The 21,668-nt window shown below is 44.3% G+C and overlaps 1 protein-coding gene across 1 annotated transcript; it reads left to right on the top strand.

The window, feature by feature from the left end:
• The first annotated feature begins 1,328 nt into the window (after nt 1–1,328).
• On the top strand, nt 1,329–20,128 carry ARPC2 (actin related protein 2/3 complex subunit 2). The gene is made up of 10 exons (XM_075829093.1): nt 1,329–1,532; nt 5,542–5,576; nt 6,367–6,479; nt 11,486–11,531; nt 11,738–11,924; nt 14,303–14,396; nt 14,569–14,695; nt 15,246–15,346; nt 15,561–15,661; nt 19,788–20,128. The coding sequence occupies exons 1-10, from the start codon at nt 1,459–1,461 to the stop codon at nt 19,810–19,812; spliced, it is 903 nt and encodes a 300-aa protein (XP_075685208.1). The 5' UTR covers nt 1,329–1,458; the 3' UTR covers nt 19,813–20,128.
• Nucleotides 20,129–21,668: the final 1,540 nt, after the last annotated feature.

The raw sequence follows: 21,668 nt of genomic DNA on the forward strand, positions 1-21,668 counted from the left end.
TGATTTCAATGAAGGCTCAGAGGCAGAAACAGATCCAAGACGACTTTTTTTTTCTTTATGCGGTCAAAAACCTCCCAGAAAAAAAAGCCTCAGCCTCCCATTGAAATTAATGGAGGATGTTTGGGGAGTTTTCTGGCGCTGATTCTGACGCTGTTTCCATGTCAAACTTAGCGCCCAAAAACCCTGTGTGAACTAGGTCTGAGGATATGTTCACACGCTGTGTTTTCAGGCGTATTTCGGGACGTAAATGCCCTGAAATACGCCTGAAAAAGCGGTACCTGAACGCCTACAAATATCTGTCCAATGGGAAAAACTGTGTTTCGTTCAGACTGGGTGTTTTTTTAAGTCACTGTTTTAACAAACGCACTTTCTGTCCGTTTCTGTAACTCCCATTAAACAGAATGGCAATCTGCACACATGCCGGTGGCCGTCTGACGGGGGACATTTGCCTTTTTAATGTCGTCTTTTGTGCGTTCAGATGTAACATTAAAGTCTATAATGAACTATAAGACGCACTTCGTGCCCTGCGTTTTGGTTTGTGGCGTTTTGTGGCCAGTGGTGTTTTTTTGAAGACGCAGTAGGCTATGGGCATGGGGTTTTGTTTTTTTCTGGCGCCCTCCCATGGGCTTCTCTGGAGGACTTAAAAATCGCCAGAAAAACCACAAATGGAACAAAACGCCAACAAAACGGTTGTAAAAACTGGGAAACCTGAGTGACAACTCCTGTGGGACCTGCAATCGTGGCCATATTGGTGGTCTCTCAGCTTTTTCATTATTTTTTTATTAAAGGCTGTGTCTCTATGGCGACATATTGCCAGCAGATCATCGCACGAGCGTGTTTAGTGCGATATCGCTTCTAATGTAATTCTATGGCGGTCCTGTGTCACCGCGGTCTTAGGTCTTATTTTTAACCCTTTAAGAAATGTGATTCTTTCCGGAAATCCTCATATATTCCTGCAGCACAGGATTTCATGGAAAGAAACCTGAACAGGAGAGAAATACAGAACATGCCCCACATATTAATCGCTATCAGGACTGATCCTATGTCTACCCACGCCCTTTACACCCGACCACTTAATCAGGCACCACACAGGACAGCCCTAATGACAGAGCGAGGGTCCTTCCACCTCCGCCGGTGGCCATGTTGTTGTACGGCGGAAATAAATAACTTACAGTTAAATAGGTTTAGAAATTGTAATGTATTACGGCTACAGATGACATACTTATGACAGGATATGTTCTTGCTATGTTTAGTGCAATTTTGGTTTCCTTATAAGGTTCATCGTTTTAGGCGTCATGTTGTTGTACGGCGGAAGAGTGAGTGGGGGCCGCCATCTTGACAGTGTCTTGCAGTACGGGAAGCGGTGAGTCTGGGCGGGGAGCGGCGGCCTGTCACTGACGGACACCGAGACGTAGCTTTGAACCCTCCGTGAGGTAACCCCCGCAGTCAGGAGTCGCCATGATCCTGCTGGAGGTGAACAACCGCATCATCGAGGAGACCCTCACCCTCAAGTTCGAAAATGCTGCGGCCGGGTGAGTGGCGAAGGTTAAGGGAGGCGGCCGGGTGTGTGGGCGGTGGAGGCCTCCGGGCTGTAGGAAGTGGTATATGAATGAGGTGAAGAAGGGTCCATGTATGTCTAGGCCGTGGGGCCCCTGATTAATCTGTTGTTGCCCTTACATTGTAGCAAGGGCCCCTCTAAAATGCAACGGAATCGAATCGTGCAGATCATTACAGTGGACTGGATGTCATTGTAACAAACCCTCAGCTGTGAGACCTAGTCAGTGTGCAGCCCATGCATATAAATACGAATGTTACTATTCACTGACAGCAAGCGAACATTTGAAAACCATTGACACCTAATACTGCTCACAGCTGAGGGTTTGCTGCAGTTGTATCCGGTTTAGACCATCCTGGACTCCAGACAGTTTCTTGCCAATGTATCAGTCAGCACAGGGGAGGATACAATTGTAACAAATCCTCAGCTGTGAGCAGACGAGGTATAGACAGGTTTTTTTTACTGACCGCAAGCAGAGATCTTGGGTATATAAGGAAGTTGCTGAGCGTTTGGTGATGCAATGATGAAGCTTTATTTACAGATAACTGTCCGTCTGCAGGGGGTCGTAGTCCCTCGTACAGTCCTGTGTGGCGGCAGCGCTCTGTCATGGCGTCGCTTCGTCCGGATTTCTATATTTATAGATTTGAGCTTCTGTAAGGAAATGGTGGTGACCTGGTGAGGCCGCGGCGTTACTTCCCCATCTCGGCTGCATTTCAGAACAAGTCCCGTCGTGTCGGCGGCGAGCGCGTCCCTCGTATTCGTGCTGCTGCTCGTCTCCAGTAATGTGAGGACTCCCAGTATCCGGCGCAGCAGCCCCGGGAAATCTAATCCTTTTACTCCATTTTAGTGTATTCTCTCTGTTCCTGGGAAAGCTGGGTGGATATTACTATCGCACGTCTCACAGAGGTTCTGATAAGTCTTTTCCAGGGCTCACGATTCGCCGGTGTCGGGGCCCCCATTATGTGTTTATATTACATACGTCCCCTCCCCTAAACTTCAGCAGTAAATATCAGGCCTTGATTTTTTTTTTTCTGCTGCGTTATTAGATAATAATCTATCTGCTTCTGGGAAAGCTGGGTAATTGTCAATACGGCGGCCATGACTTATCACTGTGAATGTCACTCCGGCTTTTTCAGTCCTGAATGGTAAACCTGTTAGAGGCTGGAGCCGAGGTTATCACAGCAGAACTAGGCAGACTTGTCATGCAGGAGCCTGGGAAAGCTGGGTGTCCGCAGTGTTATGGGTGGTCACCCAGCTCTCCTAGAAAGAGAGACAGCCTGAGAAATCTCTGAGTCTGAGAACAGCGGCGCCTGGGCCCGGGGGATTGACTATATGGAGAGTGATCGAGCGGAGCGCCTCCACTGGTCCCCCCGTGATTTTACGGGAATAGCGCCTGGATTTTATTGTGATCTGATACGGTGTGACTGTTACCAGGCTGCTCGTCGCCTCTCTCCCGCCGCCGGGCTGCTCGTCGCCTCTCTCCCGCCGCCGGGCTGCTCGTCGCCTCTCTCCCGCCGCCGGGCTGCTCGTCGCCTCTCTCCCGCCGCCGGGCTGCTCGTCGCCTCTCTCCCGCCGCCGGGCTGCTCGTCGCCTCTCTCCCGCCGCCGGGCTGCTCGTCGCCTCTCTCCCGCCGCCGGGCTGCTCGTCGCCTCTCTCCCGCCGCCGGGCTGCTCGTCGCCTCTCTCCCGCCGCCGGGCTGCTCGTCGCCTCTCTCCCGCCGCCGGGCTGCTCGTCGCCTCTCTCCCGCCGCCGGGCTGCTCGTCGCCTCTCTCCCGCCGCCGGGCTGCTCGTCGCCTCTCTCCCGCCGCCGGGCTGCTCGTCGCCTTTCTCCCGCCGCCGGGCTGCGACAATGTGGCATTGGTCTGACCAGATGGGACAAGTCTGACAGATTGGTTGCTAGGGATACATTCCCTAACAACCTTTCAGTGGGGTTGTCAATCAGCGCGTCCCTAAGAACTAGAGTAGAATTACACTGAACTCGGGGGAGAGAAGAGACAAGTGGGCCTAGTTTGGGCTTTCTTGACCCGGTCATACAGGTCCAGCTCCGTACTCCCAGCTAAGGGTCTGTTCACACCTGACATTGGAGGCTCAGGGTCCTCCGTCACAGATCCGGACCAAAATACCGGACTTGATAGGACAGCAGGTGGCACTATTGTTTTTGGTTAAACCGCCGGAATCCTGACCGAACCGATTATAGTCATTGGGTTCCTTCGGGCGCTGACTGTGTTTGTCATGCAACAGAACGTCCGTATTTTCATTGTACCGCTGATAGAGCAACAGAAACACAGACGCAGAAGTGAACAGGCCCTTATTTTTCCAGGGGCAGCCCCGGCCAGCCAGTCATGCAGTCGCTGCTGGGGGAATGTAGTATTACATGGCGGACGCTCAGATATAATAATGGCCGCTTGTGAATAAAAAATGTATCCCCTGAGCCTGCTGTATATAATATACTCCCATGCAGTAAATTGTCCCATAGCTGCCCCCACACATTATAATACCCCTATAGCTGCCCTCCACAGTATAAAGTACCCCATAGCTGCCCCCACACATTATAATGCCCCTATAGCTGCCCTCCACAGTATAAAGTACCCCATAGCTGCCCCTCCACAGTATAAAGTACCCCATAGCTGCCCCTCCACAGTATAAAGTACCCCATAGCTGCCCCTCCACAGTATAAAGTACCCCATAGCTGCCCCTCCACAGTATAAAGTACCCCATAGCTGCCCCCACACATTATATTGCCCCTATAGCTGCCCCCACACATAATGCCCCTATAGCTGCCCCTCCACAGTATAAAGTACCCCATAGCTGCCCCCACACATTATAATGCCCCTATAGCTGCCCCTCCACAGTATAAAGTACCCCATAGCTGCCCCCACACATTATAATGCCCCTATAGCTGCCCCTCCACAGTATAATGTCCCCACAGCTGCACCCAATAATGCCTGATAAGAATAATATATATATATATATACTCCCCTAATGACGAGTGGAGGAGGTCCCTCTGGTCTGTGCGGCGCAGACAGGCGCGATGACGTCACTGCCTCTTGTCCGTCGATACATAGGGAATGGTAGAACCAGGGACCTTACAGTCCCCCTGCTCTCCTATTGGATTCAACTCTAACTGCGCCCTGAAGATGATGATCGTTTAAACCGGGGGGGGGGGGATAATTGCTAAAACCGAAATGCGCAAAATGACGTGGATTAATTGCGCTGGATTTCGATGAATTGCCCAGCCCTACGTGACGTCTTCCTCGCTGTGCAGCGGCCAGTGGTTCCTTTTTGTGCCTGCAGATTCCTGGTAACTTCCTCAACCACCAAAGAATCATAGTGATATAATTGATCGTAGACGGGGAGGAGGGGGATGCAGCTGCAGTCTCTGTGTCTCTCCAGAAGATGGAGAGAAAAAGACACAAACAGCGGAATCAGACTTACCTTTTTAAGGATCTTAATTTCTCCTGGTGGCAACTTGGGTCACGTGACGCCGCCCTATCGGCATTTAGGACTTCCGATGCGCTGTTTGAAGAATGTCTCTTTTGAACCACACATGCTCAGTACAGTGTATTTGCTGCGGTCCAGGCGCACGGCATGCTGGGAGAGAACCAGTGCATGCTGGGAGCCGAGTCGGAAGTGGTCATAGAATGTAAGATGGGATGTAACCCCAGAGCTGCGAGACCACAGGAGAAGTGTTTAGGACGGGAAGGACTTGAAAAGGGAAAAAAAGGTATTTGGGGGGGAAAATAAAGGCGGCCGCAAGAATATAAAAAAAGAACGATCCGATATCGGACAAGCCCTTTAAATAGTGTGGACTTGAGAAGTCATCAGGAAGTTGTTGGGGGTTTGTTGTGCCCTGGTGAGCTAGTGTTGGGCGCACGTCTCTCCTGGGCGCTCGTCTCTCCTGGGCGCTCGTCTCTCCTGGGCGCTCGTCTCTCCTGGGCGCCATGGTTCTTGCACACGCTGATGATTCTTTACTGTTTGTCTTCTAGGAACAAGCCAGAAGCCGTGGAGGTGACATTTGCAGGTTTGTTCCTAACGATCTGATATGTACTGGTAAAAATAAAGTAACCCTGAGTAGTCACCAGAATGAACGTAGTGAGACGATGGCTACACCCGGGTCTTACCTTTTAGGTCCTGTTCACACAGAGTTTTTTGCAGACAGAAAAATCTGCTTAAAAAATTCCTGACTGAATTTTGAGGCAGATTTTGACCTGCCCGCACTCTCTTTGGCCGTGGGCAAAAACAGCTTTCTTTGCCTTCCATTGATGTCAGGGACGGGAACCGGGAACGCCTGAAGAAAGGGCATGACCCTTTTTTTTTTTTTTTTCTCAGAACCAGAAAAAGTGTCAAACATAAAATTATTTGACGTATGCCATTTTTTTACCGCAATTTGAACCAGAATTCTGGCGTGTTTTGCTTGGTAAATGCACTCGCTGTTGTGTATTTTTGTGTTTTTTTTTTTTGTTTTTTTTTTAAAGCTGGGTTTACACCCAATGTCTGCCGATATTGCAGTTTTCCCGCAACTTAGGGATATTTGTCATTCAGGAGTCTGGGAAAGCTGGGTAAGGGTTTATTCACATGGTTTAACAAACTATGCCATTATAGAGGACCCCCCCCCCCCAATTCCTTCATAACTAGACAGGTTATCAGGAAAAGGATGCAACGCTGGGCGACACCCTGGTGGATCGGGGATGACCTCATACTGGTTGTCACCCAGCTTTCCTGGAGACGTTATAATGGTTGAGTAGACGATATAATAACTTCTCTTACACGATCGTCACCTTGTTTTTACGGTGTTGTCTTTTTCTCCCCAGATTTTGACGGAGTTCTTTACCACATCTCTAACCCAAATGGAGACAAGGCGAAAATTATGATCAGTATCTCTCTGAAGTTCTACAAGGACCTGCAGGATCACGGGGCCGATGAGGTGCGAGGGAAAGTTTGTTTTTTGGGGGGACAATTATTTCGTACCACGTTTTACGTTTGTGGTCACAGCTGATGAAGGAAGAATTAGGGAACGTCTCTCCAATCTCTAGTGTTAATGAAGGGTTAAACAGCGGCCATTGATATGGGGGTATTGTGTAAGTAATCCTCTGCCTATCAGCTCCACGTGCCCTAATAGGACAAGTGCAGAGGGGTTTGTGAAATAACATCTCTAGTTCATTTCTCTCTTCTGTCTTGAATCCTGGCTGATCACTGACACATAGTAACAAATTGCAGCTGTGTGACCAGGACCAAGTCCGGTTTAGTTTTCAGCCTCTGTATTTGAACTTTTATTCACTGAAAGCAAGCAGAGATCTTGGATATGGGGAAGAACTGATACAATGTTTATTAGAAACCTACTAAACTTCATCATTCGACAATTTAAGAGGTAGTTTCACCAAGATCCCGGACCGGACACACTGCAGGGAGCCGGGCTCCTATCATAGTTATGTAGGACGCTAGGAGTCCCTGCCTCGCTGCCGGACAACTGTCCCGTACTGTGATCATGTTTTCATGTTGCGGGGCGGCCTCCAGTGTGAGAGGTTACGTTGTTTTGGTTCTCTGACCCCCTTTGTCATAGCAGTTCAGTGTCGGCCTGTGCTGTGTTATTTTGGTGGACTCGGGGCTCCCTGCTCGCTGGGTTTTTGCTTTTTTTTTTTTGTTCTACGGAGAGGAAAGTTATTCAGGATTTTGCTGCTGACGTCTGCCGAAAAACATGTATAATTGGGGGGGGGGGGGGGGGGCGGGCTGTAGTGAACAAATACATCCCCCTTGCGGTTTGTGTCTCGTTCTTGCGGTTTATTACCGTTTTCTGCATTTTCACTGTCGGGCATAAGCTGTTGAGACTCTGAGTATTTAAAGGAACACTAGACCTAGAAAGAAATTAGAAAAATAAATAAAAACACACGGATGAATTCTCGGACATCTGGATGTGGTCATCATCGGAGAACGTCCTCTTCTCCTGACTTTACACGCACAGCCCCGTGATGGGAAGCGGTTTTAAAGGCGGCCGGAGTTCCACGTTGGGACCTGGGTTGTGGTCTCCTCTGGAAAACCCCTTTAACGTGCTGCATTAGGGCAGATGTTGGGGGGAATGGGGGTCCCATCCAGAGAACTCTCCTATTAACTTGTCCTGGATTACCACTCCACGCATCAGTGTTACATGGACACCCACTTATTTCAGGGGTCCCTACAGGGAATGGGGGATGTAAAGCTGCCCTTACACTTCAGAGGTTTGCCTGAAAAGCTCGTTCACCTGACGGCTATTCTTCCGGACTCTCCCGTATACCTGCCCGCAGCCTGGCCAAGCGTGCACGTGTTTTAGTTTGGGGGAGGATAATCACGCGCTGCCAGAGGCGTCTTCTCTCCTGCAGGAACAAAGAATTGGACATGTTGAAATCCCACATACCCAATTCCCCCCCCCCCCCATGTCTGCCATCGGGGGGATATTTGGGACACCACCGTACACGTTGGATGTTTTGCAGGTTCGGGCGACTCATCTGATGATTATGGGCACTTTCATTGCTGCGGATACCCCCTGTATATCACCCCCTGTATATCACCCCCACCCCTTCCTCATAGAGGAAGATGAAGTGGTTCATGTGATGCGGTTGTTGGACACAATGTCGGGGGAGTGTGAAACACGGAAGTTCTGCCGTGGGACTTGTATAGTTCTCACCTAGATGTCACGTAGCCGTGGTGGTCCCCTATATAGGACTGTATACGGGATCTACAGGAGAAGTTGCACTTTTATAGCATTTTTACACTTCGTTATTGGCACTTTTGCATTTGTTCTTCTACCAGTTGGTTGTCCGGCCGATGGTTGAGCAGCCGCATAAGACGGGGTCTAGTCAGAGAGGAATGAGGGGGGAGCAGCTCGGGGTCGGGTTCTGCAGTCTTTGCAAGGATTCAATTTACTTATCAGTTTTAAGCCCTTGGTATGTCGGAAAAGCAGAATGGCCCTTTTTAAATGTATTTTATTTTGGGGCCCAAGGGGATACATTCATAGTATTTCCTAAAATGTTTTGTATTTTGACCCCTTAGTGACCAGCCTATTTTAGGCCTTCATTACCAAACTTTTTTTTTTTTACGTTTTTCCATCATCTCATTCAAAGAGCTCTAACTTTTTTAATTTCTGCGTCGACATCGCTGTAGAAGGTCTTTTTTGCAGGACAAGTTGTATTGTTTAATAGAAACATTTTGGGGTACATAGAATTTATTGATTAACTTTTTTTGGGGGGGAGAATAGAAAAAAACAGCAATTTCGCCACTCTTTTTTGCATCCTAAATATACGCCGTTTACCGTGTGGTATAAATAACACAATAACTTTATTTTTCACAATTTATTTGTTTTTGGGTCTCCATATTTCAAGAGCCATAACTTTTTTTTTTTTTCCACCGATGCAGTTGTGTGAGGGCTTTTGTTTTTTGCAGGACGACTTGTGGTATTTATCGGTACCATTTTGGAGTAGATGCGACTTTCTATCACATTTATTCTAAGGCAGGATTCCTAGAAAACAGCAAATTTTATTTTATTTTATTTTTTTTTTCCTTTTTTTTTTTTATAATAAAGCATTTTGTAAGGGGGAAAAAGGGTTTTCATTTATTTTATTTTTTATTTAACTTTTTTTTTTTACTAGTCCCAGTAGGGAACTTATAATACACTGCAATACTTGTGTATTGCAGTGTATTACTTGCCTGTCCGTGTAAAACGGACAGGTATCTCCTAGGCCCATGCTTCTGGCATGGCCTAGCAGGCATAACTAGTGGCAAACTGGGGGGGCCTTTATTAGACCCCCTGGCTGCCATAAGTGACACCGACACCCTGCTATCTTACGCAGGGTACCAGTGGTGTGAGGGAGGGAGCTCCCTCCCTCCAACAACACTCAGATGCGGCGCTCGCTCTTGAGCGCCACATCTGAGGGTGTTAAGCGGGCGAGATCGATAATGATATAGATCCTACCTCTGGTAGCTGAGAACGGAGACTTAACGGCTCCCTGCCCTTCTATTTAGATTGTGCTCGGATCCCCCAAAATGTTATCAAGTAGGGAATCCGCTGACGTGTCCTCGTTTCTCCTGCAGCTTTACACAAGGCCCACTGAATGCTCGGCAGCTGCTCTCCGGTTTGGTTCATAGAGGAGCGTCTAAAATGGGAACCCCCCCCCTCTCCCATTAACTCCATGTAATAGGCAAACCTCTGTCCATAATTCCTAAAATAATCTGTTACATAAACAATAAGTGTCGTGTTTTGCGGTCGGATCGTTAACGAAATTTGCTATGTATTTGCTCCTCAATCCGCGTCGGATCCTCTTATACTCTACTATACAATCTACTCCTATGGACGCCGGGCAGCACCTTCCAGGTTCAGTGCGTTCTGCCGCTGATCTCCATCCACATTTGCAGCATTGAGCTCCTTTTATGGTAGAAAACAAAGCATCTTGTTGAGTAATGTGTGCGGTCGGGGGCAGGAAATGTGTCAGACTTCCTGAGTCACTGCTCAGCAAACACTGGAGTGAAGCCGGCCATGTTTATTCAGTAATCCCAGCGCTGCTGCTTCCCTGCTGACGGCAGCTTTTTCATGGAGTATGGCTGCAGATCGTTTATTTAGACACCATACAAATCCATCCGTGTTGTGAAAGCTTTACCAGCTCTACCCAATCTGCTGCGTCAGGTGGATAGTGAAGTGGTACTCTGAACACACCTCCTGGTAGTGCCAGCCCAGCCATAGTTCCCGAGTGCCATCATTCGAGGACTCCCCACAGTGCAAGGCTCTTTGTAATGCCCATAGTGCCAGCCTTATGGTATAGCACAATATTATTACCATCCTGTGAGCAGCCCTTCAGCAGCTGTTGTATGTAGCCTCCTCTTCTGGAGCCAGCCTGTCAGCAGACATTGGCACTGGAGGATTATATCTGATGCTGGGAAGGCTCAGGGCTTAGTATGATTGGAGATGGCATAGCTACCAAAATGCTGCCCCTTACATTCAGAGAAAGATTAAGAATTTGTACTCGGCACACCTTGCTTGTGTTACAAAAATATATTTTTATTTTTATTATGGATGCCAGAGGCTGTATGTGCGACGTCGACGTTTCGGTCAGACAGACCTTCGTCGGGCACTGAGCCGTGCTGGGGACTGGATCGGTACAAAATGATGCGTGTATAGCGCTGCTGTGGTCAGTAACCGGCGGCTTACCGCTCTGTGTTGGCGGTAAGCCGCCGGTTACTGACCACAGCAGCGCTATACACGCATCATTTTGTACCGATCCAGTCCCCAGCACGGCTCAGTGCCCGACGAAGGTCTGTCTGACCGAAACGTCGACGTCGCACATACAGCCTCTGGCATCCATAATAAAAATAAAAATATATTTTTGTAACACAAGCAAAGTGTGCCGAGTACAAATTCTTAACCTATACCCGGGTTGGGACCCTACCTCGAGCACCCAAAGAAACCAGTGCCATCTGAACACAACCATATATTCAGAGAAAGATGTCACCTGAGAGAGAGGATCGTGAGGATACTTGTGAATGATGCACGCCAGACCAGGCTTTTAAAAAGAACATTATTTGTATGTATATATATATATATATATATATTTTAAAAAAAATTCCCTTTTTAATCTGTGTTTTCACCTTAGAAATCTGCCTTGTTGGCACTATGATTGACATAACTGCCTTTCCGCTCTGTGGGCATGGTCTAGGGTTCATCCATATTAAATATATTGGGGGTGCCATGTATAAAAATTGTTGCTGGATCAATTTGTTGTACGGAAATACTTAGAAACACTACAGATCTGCTTTCTCAGTGCATAAACTATAAAATACCAGCAATGGTAGAAAAGAAAAATAATTGTTGGGGCATGCTGGGAGTTGTAGTGTCACAACAGCTGAGGAACTGCAGGCTCTTATGTTACCGTCAATCAAAATCTTCTCTCTGAATCTTCCCATTCACAGGTGCTGAAGAAAGTCTATGGAAGCTTCCTCGTCCCTACTGAGCCTGGTATGATCTGTTATATTCTGGTCGCAGTGTATTTTGTTAGGTTTGGGTTCACACAGCACGACCTACTTACAGCAACCCCTCCTAACCGCACCACATCATAGATAATGAATTTACATTTTCTTTAGGATCTTATAATTTTTTTAATCTTGCATTCTGGTCTATTGAAGTCACTGATGATCATCATGAATTTCTCCTTTTCTTCCCAGGTTACAATGTTTCTTTACTGTACGACCTGGAGGTCCTTCCTCCCAACCGCGACTCCGTCATCCACCAGGCCGGCATGCTCAAGAGAAACTGCTTTGCCTCGGTGTTTGAGAAGTACTTCAGGTTCCAAGAAGAGGGAAGGGATGGAGAGAGCAGAGCCGTCATTCACTACCGGGAGGACGAGACCTTGTAAGTCATTTGAGATCCCCCGGGTTATAGCAGTGGAATATTTTGATAAATTAGTCACAACTAAAACTATAAACCGAGGTGCAGTGATAAGTTCTGATAATAGTAGGTTTATTGTAAAATTCTGAATATCGCTGCCATCATGCCTAATGTTGGAGCATAGGTTTCATATTCTCCTAAACGTAGGAGGATCTTTTTGAAGTGCTCATTGTGTCCCCCTGCTGTGTAATACATTTTATAACTACTATAATACTGCCCCCTATGAACAAGAATATAACTACTATAATACTGCTCCTATATACAAGAATATAACTACTATAATACTGTCCCTATATACAAGAATATAACTACTATAATACTGCCCCCTATGAACAAGAATATAACTACTATAATACTGCCCCCTATGAACAAGAATATAACTACTATAATACTGCCCCTATATACAAGAATATAACTACTATAATACTGCTCCTATATACAAGAATATAATTATAATACTGCCCCCTATATACAAGAATATAACTACTATAATACTGCCCCTATATACAAGAATATAACTACTATAATACTGCCCCTATATACAAGAATATAACTACTATAATACTGCCCCTATATACAAGAATATAACTACTATAATACTGCTCCTATATACAAGAATATAACTACTATAATACTGCCCCTATGTACAAGAATATACCTACTATAATACTGCCTCCTATATACAAGAATATACCTACTATAATACTGCCTCCTATATACAAGAATATACCTACTATAATACTGCCCCCTATATACAAGAATATAACTACTATAATACTGCCCCTATATACAGGAATATAACTACTATAATACTGCCTCCTATATACAAGAATATAACTACTATAATACTGCCCCTATATACAAGAATATAACTTCTATAATACTGCCTCCTATATACAAGAATATAACTACTATAATACTGCCCCTATATACAATAATATAACTACTATAATACTGCTCCTATATACAAGAATATAACTACTATAATACTGCCCCATATACAAGAATATAACTACTATAATACTGCTCCTATATACAAGAATATAACTACTATAATACTGCCCCCTATATACAAGAATATAACTACTATAATACTGCTCCTATATACAAGAATATAACTACTATAATACTGCCCCTATATACAAGAATATAACTACTATAATACTGCCCCTATATACAAGAATATAACTACTATAATACTGCTCCTATATACAAGAATATAATTATAATACTGCCCCCTATATACAAGAATATAACTACTATAATACTGCCCCTATATACAAGAATATAACTACTATAATACTGCCCCTATATACAAGAATATAACTACTATAATACTGCCCCTATATACAAGAATATAACTACTATAATGCTGCTCCTTATATACAAGAATATAACTACTATAATACTGCCCCCTATATACAAGAATATAAATACTATAATACTGCTCCTATATACAAGAATATAACTACTATAATACTGCTCCTATATACAAGAATATAACTACTATAATACTGCCCCTATATACAAGAATATAACTACTATAATACTGCCCCTATATACAAGAATATAACTACTATAATACTGCTCCCTATATACAAGAATATAGCTACTATAATACTACCCCTATATACAAGAATATAACTACTATAATACTGCTCCTATATACAAGAATATAACTACTATAATACTGCCCCCTATATACAAGAATATAACTACTATAATACTGTTCCCTATATACAAGAATATAACTACTATAATACTGCTCCCTATATATATAAGAATATAACTACTATAATACTGCCTCCTATATACAAGAATATAACTACTATAATACTGCTCCTATATACAAGAATATAACTACTATAATACTGCTCCTATATACAAGAATATAACTACTATAATACTGCTCCTATATACAAGAATATAACTACTATAATACTGCTCCTATATACAAGAATATAACTACTATAATACTGCCCCCTATATACAAGAATATAACTACTATAATACTGCCCCTATATACAAGAATATAACTACTATAATACTGCTCCCTATATATATAAGAATATAACTACTATAATACTGCCTCCTATATACAAGAATATAACTACTATAATACTGCTCCTATATACAAGAATATAACTACTATAATACTGCTCCTATATACAAGAATATAACTACTATAATACTGCTCCCTATATACACGAATATAAAACTGTAGGAGAATTTAATTTTTTTTGTTCTCACTGGAATAGCTGTCAAATTATCACATTTATCTCAGTTTTTTTCTAGTTTTATCTCCAAAATTAAGTTCCTTTTTCTGTCGTTCACTTTTTTAGGTATGTGGAAGCCAAGAAGGATCGAGTAACCGTGGTGTTTAGCACAGTATTTAAGGACGATGATGACGTGGTTCTAGGAAAGGTGTTCATGCAGGTAAGTCGCTCAAGATTTTCTTTGCATTAGGCTCAATAACTGCCCAGGGGTTTTAACTATTGAATGGACTGGTTGGTGCTCACACTCTGGATATACGGATCAGTCACTCATTATGTAGCTGAGCTCTTTACGACCTGTGCGGAAACTTGTCTCACCAAGTCTTTGTGTGCAGGAGTTTAAGGAGGGACGTCGTGCCAGTCACACCGCACCTCAGGTCCTGTTCAGCCATCGGGAGCCTCCCCTGGAGTTGAAGGACACGGACGCAGCAGTGGGGGATAACATTGGATACATCACATTCGGTGAGTGCTCACTTTTTGGCTTGGACTTCACGGTAGAATCATGACATTACTGCAACTCTATAGGAACCCTATAGGAAAGGAAGTTACGAGTGGTTTTTTTTTTGGGGTGGGGCGGGTTTCTTTTGTTTTTTTTTTTTTTCTTTTCTCTGGTCTCAAGGTCCCTTGCAGTTTTTTCCCCCATAGGAAAACATTGAACTTGCACGTGACTCTTCGCTCTGCAGCGTTTTTTTACCACGAGTCACCGTCCATAGTGACTGCGATTGTACAACGCTGCGCTGTTATGTAAATGAGGCCTAATGTATCCTGGCAGGGATGGGAAGTGAGGACAATGCAGCACCGGAGCAGAATAATTCAAGGGGTTGTCCAGGGTGAACAACAGCGCCACACTCATCCACAGGTTATGTTGGGTATTACAGCTCAACTCCATTGAAGTGAATGGGACTGAGTTGCAATACCACAGAACCTGTGGACAGGTGTGGTGCTGTTTTTTTATTACCCATGTAATAACACTTTATTTTTGCTTTTATCAATCTGTCTATTTTGCCCTCAGTGCTCTTCCCACGTCACACCAGTGCCAACGCACGGGACAACACCATCAATCTCATCCACACATTCCGGGACTATCTGCACTACCATATCAAGTGCTCCAAGGTGAGTTCCCCACACATCCACGGTCCCGTAAAGATCATGTAACGTTACATGCCCCTACTCTATCCTACCACTGCTTCCAGTATTAGATGTGTGTCGTTATTGTTTGTGTGTAAGGACCTCCTTATTTACTTTATGTTGAATATAATGCCATAAGACGTAGCCTCCAAATATGCAGGCATTGTATTTCATACATTTTTCTGCCCCTTTTCAAAAGGCTTACATCCATACTCGCATGAGAGCAAAAACATCCGACTTCCTGAAGGTTCTGAACAGAGCTCGTCCTGACGCAGAGAGGAAGGAGATGAAGACTATGTCGTAAGTAGATCTATATGGATCACTGAAAAATTCAGATATTTTTTTTTTTTTTAATTATTATTATATACTGTGTTTTAAATCCTTGCCATTTTAACCATCTCTGCTTTCTGTCAGTGAATGAGACCATTTGAATTTACCTGAAAATACTTACCATAGCTGAGTGTTTGCTACAGCCTCGTCTCTCAGCCTGAATTCCAGGCTGATGGCTCTAACCTACACTTGCACATTGTAACCAACCCTCATGGCAAGAGAGGTTTGCGCTGTCGTGGTTTTTGGTTTACAATGGATTGACTAGACTTTAATACACTGCAGCAAACTCTCAGCTGTAAGAAGTATTACGTCTGTATGGGTCAAAGTCAAGTCCTGCACGCAAGAATATTCCCATTCATTGACTGCAAGCAGTTATCTTTTGAACCGTGAACCCAATAGCATCTTAGAAAATTGCAGAATTTTTTTCTTTATTATACATTGATTAAACTGGACAGCCCCTTTTAAATATTTGCACTTTTCTAAAACTGGTTTGTCCAGGTTAAAATAAACATAAGAGGAATTCAAATGTTGTATGTTCCTTGTTCTACATCCTAATAAAATCTCTGAATGGGACATGAGGTGTGTGCAGGGATTATAGCGATCTTATCTGCACATACCTGTGGTCAGTGATGGGTCTCCCTGTATTTGATCAGCCCCGGGTTTTATTAAGGTAAAGTTCCTCTGCTGATTTGGATAAATAACAGCGGACATGTGATACCGGTCATTTCCGTCTTCTCACGGGGCGTAACTCGTATTTACTTTTCTATTGAAGGGAAGCTCTCCCATTGTAAAGATTTATTAGGAAGTCCTCATAAGGGAGTAACACAGATGATGAGGCCTTAGGGGAATTTTTACAATTTGCTTCGTAAGGCCTCATTCACACGGCCATGCTTTTGCAGCCGCAATTTATCTTCATTTTTGCGGATCAATTGCGCACCCATCAATTTCTATGGCCCCATGCACATGACTGCGGTTTACACGGATCCGTGTAGGGTCCGCAAATCTAGACTTCAAAAACCGACTAAGTAATTTTATGAGCCAGATTTGCGGATTCCCCTATACTACAGATGACACACGGACGCACAACAAAGGTATTTTGCGGCACAATGGACTGCAACAAACCCGTGGTTTTCGCGCACCACAAAACCAATCCGGTCGTGTGCGTGAGACCTAAATCTCCCTCATAGATACGTGGTCTCTTTTCTACACTATGGTAATAGGGGTTGTCTCGTCACGAAACCAGATCCAGGTTGGATTACATGCCGGCTATTTAAATTCTGTCCCAGTCCATCAAAGAGAGCGAGACGCGGTCTACGAGGGGCATGTGGAGGGTTCTTTCGATGAGACAGCCCCTTTCCTGACATGTTTGTTTTAGTAAATACCTGCATTCTCCATAAAATTGTGGTGCGCCTATTTTTAAGAATCTGTTCCTCTGTTATCCTTCTTGGAAATGTAGGAATGAATTGACAACTGGGCGTTCCCCCTTCCTTTTGTCAAGAGGGTGTGTCCCTACACATTCTGATTGGACAGTGTTAGGCCAGATTCAGACGAACGTGGGAACGTGTTCTATTTTTCAACAGACCCTTCACGTGCTCCGTTGAAACAACGGCCATGTGAATGGCCCCATTGAAATACATGCGTCCGTGTGATGGCCATTGTTTTAGCGGGCATGTACCACATTTGTCTGAATTCGGCCTTAGACTGTAGGGACTTCATTGACAAGGGAAGTGTAAAAACCAATGTGTCAATTTATTCATTCATTTCCAGGAGGAATTATAGAGGAACGGCATAATGCAGCGTCCCGAGGAAAAAAAATGCTTCTGAATCATTAAAAGCATTTACTACAACAGACAAGTCAGGAGAGCGGCCAGGTCTATATATCGGAGGCCATGTTCCGAGCTGACGGCAGCATTTACACAAATTCTTATTGGAAAATCTAAATATCGTGTATAAAACTCGTTAGGGTATGTTCACACTGAGTTTCTTTGCAGGCAGAAAATTCTGCCTGGCAAAATCAGCCCCGTTTTTTTTTGTTTTTTTTTAAAGTGGTTTTGCTCCACGTTTTTTTGCCGCGTTTTTTTTACCAATTTAAATCAATGGGAGGCATTTTCAGCCGTGTTTTGGCGAGTTTTGCGGCGCGTTTCCGCATCAAAAAACTAGTCAAAAAACTCTCTGAACTCCCCCAAAGGGTACAAAAAGTGAGTGTTTTTTTTGCCAAAAAGTCGCGGCAAAAAACTCCTTTGTTTCTGTCTCCCGTATCAAAGGGGTTCTTGAGGCGGAAACCGCCTCAAGTTAGGGCATGTCGCTTCTTTTTCCCACTAGCGGTTTTCTTTCCTCGCATGAATGAAATCAATGGGAGTTAATTTCAGCTGTTTTTTGCCACGGTTTCCACGGCAAAAACCTCTGTGTGAACAGGACCTTAGACTTGAGATCTTTCAGGAAGAAAAACACCTTCCCCCTTTACTTGTGAAGTTCCATTTTATTTTGCAATTCAGTTTTGGAAATGTTTTTATCTGGCTTTCTGGGTTAGCAGATTAAACCTTCACTGCCAAGGACATATGTAATAGGATGTAAGGCGAGCTTAGATCTTCGGCATGATACTAAAGTCCAGAATCTTAGATTTCCAATGATACCAGGCTCCATTTTCTAGGCTTAATAATTGGGGCCTAGCGCTCGTTTTCGAAGTTGGAGAACAAGATGAAAAGGGGGGAGCCGAAAGTGAGCGCACGAAGAAAGATCACAGCCTGTCACCTCCCCCCTGTACAGCCTCCAGTGACCCCAGGGGCGGGTACAGGAGCTTTTCTTCGTATCGCCCCTCTTACCAATGAGAGATTATATGTTCTCTCTGATCTTTTAGGATGTTGTGCATCTCTTGGTTCAGACTTTTAGCCACATTTTTATGAAACGGTAAAGAGAACCTTTCACGTGCCCGTACATGTGCAGCGGAGTGCAGCATGTAATAGGCAGGGCTATTTCCTCCTCCGTTATTTAGATATCGGTGCCGTTACATTTCGCGCCTGATATGTAAATAACCGCCTGTCATCAATGGGGCGTGTAAATGGCATGGGGGGGCCTGTTACTTATCGCTGTGACACTGTCCAATCTGCTACGGACCATGTCATGGCGGCTGTGTGATCGCTCTCACGAGATCAGTCTTTCCTTCGCTGTCTGACAAGAGCTGGAGAGAGGAGAGTGCGCGCGCACCGCTCCGCTGCCTCCACAGAACAAAAGAATGTGAATTCTTCCTTTCCATGGCAGCGGGAGTATCGTTGGCACGCTCTCACACTCCAGCTCTCGGCAGACCAGACTGATCTCACGAGAGATCCCAGTCATGTTGGCCTTGTCTGCCGAGAGCTGAAGAGTGAGTGTGCGCGCGCACAGCTCCGATGCCGCTGCCAACGATACTCCCGCCGCCACGGAACAGAACAAGAACTCACATTCTTCTTTTCTGTTCCGTGTCGGTGGTGGAGCTATGCGTGCGCACGCTCTCCTCTCTCCAGCTCTTGTCACTCAGTGAAGGATAGACTGTGATCTCGCGAGAGATCACACAGTACACGTAGCTGATTGGACAATGTCACAGCGATGTTACCCGCCCCCATGCCATTTACACGCCCCATTTACAGTCCAGGGCGCTATTTACATATCGGGAGCTAAATATAATGGCACTGATGGCTAAATAACGGAGAAGGCTTGGATTTAAGCTTTGATGCCAATTTGCCTAAAGGCCCCCATGTATGTAAAGTGCTAGGTGACATTTTCACAATGTGCCAGTTGTTTACTTTCAGAAAATACACGGGTTTGGGGCTTTAGTAGGATTTTTTACAATTTATTTTATAATTCAGGTTTAAAGTGTGTGTGTCAAAAGCGAAAATTGTTGCCGCAGCAAAAGGGTTAAAGGATTTTCACCAAGATTTTTACAACCCCATTAAAGGGGTTGTTTTAAGCTTAAGTTATCTCCTAACCACAGGATAGGGGATAACATGCTGATCGGTGGGGGTCTGACCATTAGGACCCCCACCGATCACGAGAACAGAGATGACTTTTAATCTTAATATAACCCCTTTTAAGTGATGTTTTGTTTTGTCTTTTTCTTCAGGGGCAAGACCTTTTCCAGTCGCTGACCGCGTAGCTGACGCCAAGTCAATACCATTAAAAAGCAACAATCATCCCAGGTGTCATAATTGCAGGCGGAGCGGTTCCAGTGTGACCCTGGGGTACAGTTCAGTAAAAATCAATATATTTGAAGCCGTGCTTTGCCAATACGGAAATCAAATATAACAGACGAGTGAGACGTTCTCGGTCTCCTTTGTCTCTACTCTGCGCCGTGTTCTGCTTTCTGTACTTGTTTTAATCGAGAAAAAAAAAAGACAAAATTCTGGTGAAAATACGTCGTGCAAAGAATGTTTTTGGAATTGTTAAATAAATCTTTCTATCCTATTCTGGGGTTTTTCCCTTTATTTATACTTTTATGTAGCATGAGGGCAACCAAAGCCTTAAAGGACCTGTCCGGTCTACCCATTTCCAAATATAAACCTTTAGAGAAGTCTGAGTTATAAGAGGGGGGTTCCCCGTTCAGACCCTCATCTATTAGCCCGAGGAGAGCAGCTACAAAGAGCGTCTCACTGGAGGACCCAGGATATCTGTGCATCACATGGACAGAACATTGATTTCAATGGGACCTGTGTAACGCTTCATTTCTCCTGTGGTGGCGCTGCAGTAAAATTGACCACTTACTGGCAGGTTTCCCACTGATCATAGCTGATCGCTAGAGGACCCAGCAGTGGGACAATCTATGATCTACTTATATTCAGGGGAACCTTCTAATAAAAAGGGATTTTTTTTTTATAGTGAACAACCCCCCTTTAAAATTACTCTCGGTAAAAAGAAAAGTAAAGGGGGAAAGGAATGCAATGTTTAGTTGCTTTGAAATATTTGGCTTTGTAGTTTTGGAACACCATTTAAAGGGATGTTCTTGTTTCGGCCAATAAAGCCTTTTCGTTGTAAACAATTTTCTTATAAACTCTATCTAAATGCTTCAGTTTTCAAGATCTCTGCTTGCTCTCAATAAATAGGAGCCTAGTTATATTCCTTGTAACAAGCGTTCCACCTTAATGATCATTACATGACCATGACACATTGTCCGCCTCTGGAAGTAAACTAATGAAGATTTTTGTTTGACAGCAAGCACAGATCTTAAAATACAAGAAATTCAGCAAGAAAGTAAATTATATAATGGGCAAAAAAACTAAAAATCATGCGTCCTTTTTTTTTTTTTTTCCAACTTTGCTGAAACTGGAAAAGTGCTTCCAAATATCGTTGTCCACCCGTCTTATTTATCGCTTATTATTGACTTGTGCGCCCCTCTACGCTCCTGTGATGTGGACTATGGTCTGTAGCTCTTGATATCATGGACGATCTCTTCCATATTGTATATAAATGCATTACTAGACGTGCTTATGCCATAGATTTAATTATATAGTAAATTCCGATAATCTGGCACGGTCAGGACGCTGAATTATCTGAGGTTAATTGAGATTCTGGACTATTGGAAGGTTGTTAATACCCATTTTCCTATGCTGGATTAGCCGACATTCCCGTTATTTTACAGAAATGGCCTTTTAAAAAGGAGTCGTCTATATTAAGGTCCAGTGGCATTTACTGGTCAGGAGGATCGAGGGTTAATTGTAATAATCGTATCATTTACAGCCTGGATGAGTCATGGATTATATTACTCCCAGTGGACTGAAGCGATGACATCACAATTCACTGGTAATACAAATAATTTGCAACAAATGCGTTAAAGGGAAACTAAAAATTCAACAAACTTCTGACATGTCATAATGACATGTCAGAAGTTTTGATTGGTGGGGGTCCGACCGCCGAGACCTCCACCGATCGCTAAAAGGAAGCGGCAGAAGGTCTCGTGTGAGCGCTCAGCTGCTTCGTGTCTTCGGCTTTTTTCTGGAAATCAATGTAT

Source organism: Rhinoderma darwinii, chromosome 6 (assembly GCF_050947455.1).
Source record: "Rhinoderma darwinii isolate aRhiDar2 chromosome 6, aRhiDar2.hap1, whole genome shotgun sequence".
In the NCBI taxonomy this organism is placed as follows: domain Eukaryota; kingdom Metazoa; phylum Chordata; class Amphibia; order Anura; family Rhinodermatidae; genus Rhinoderma; species Rhinoderma darwinii.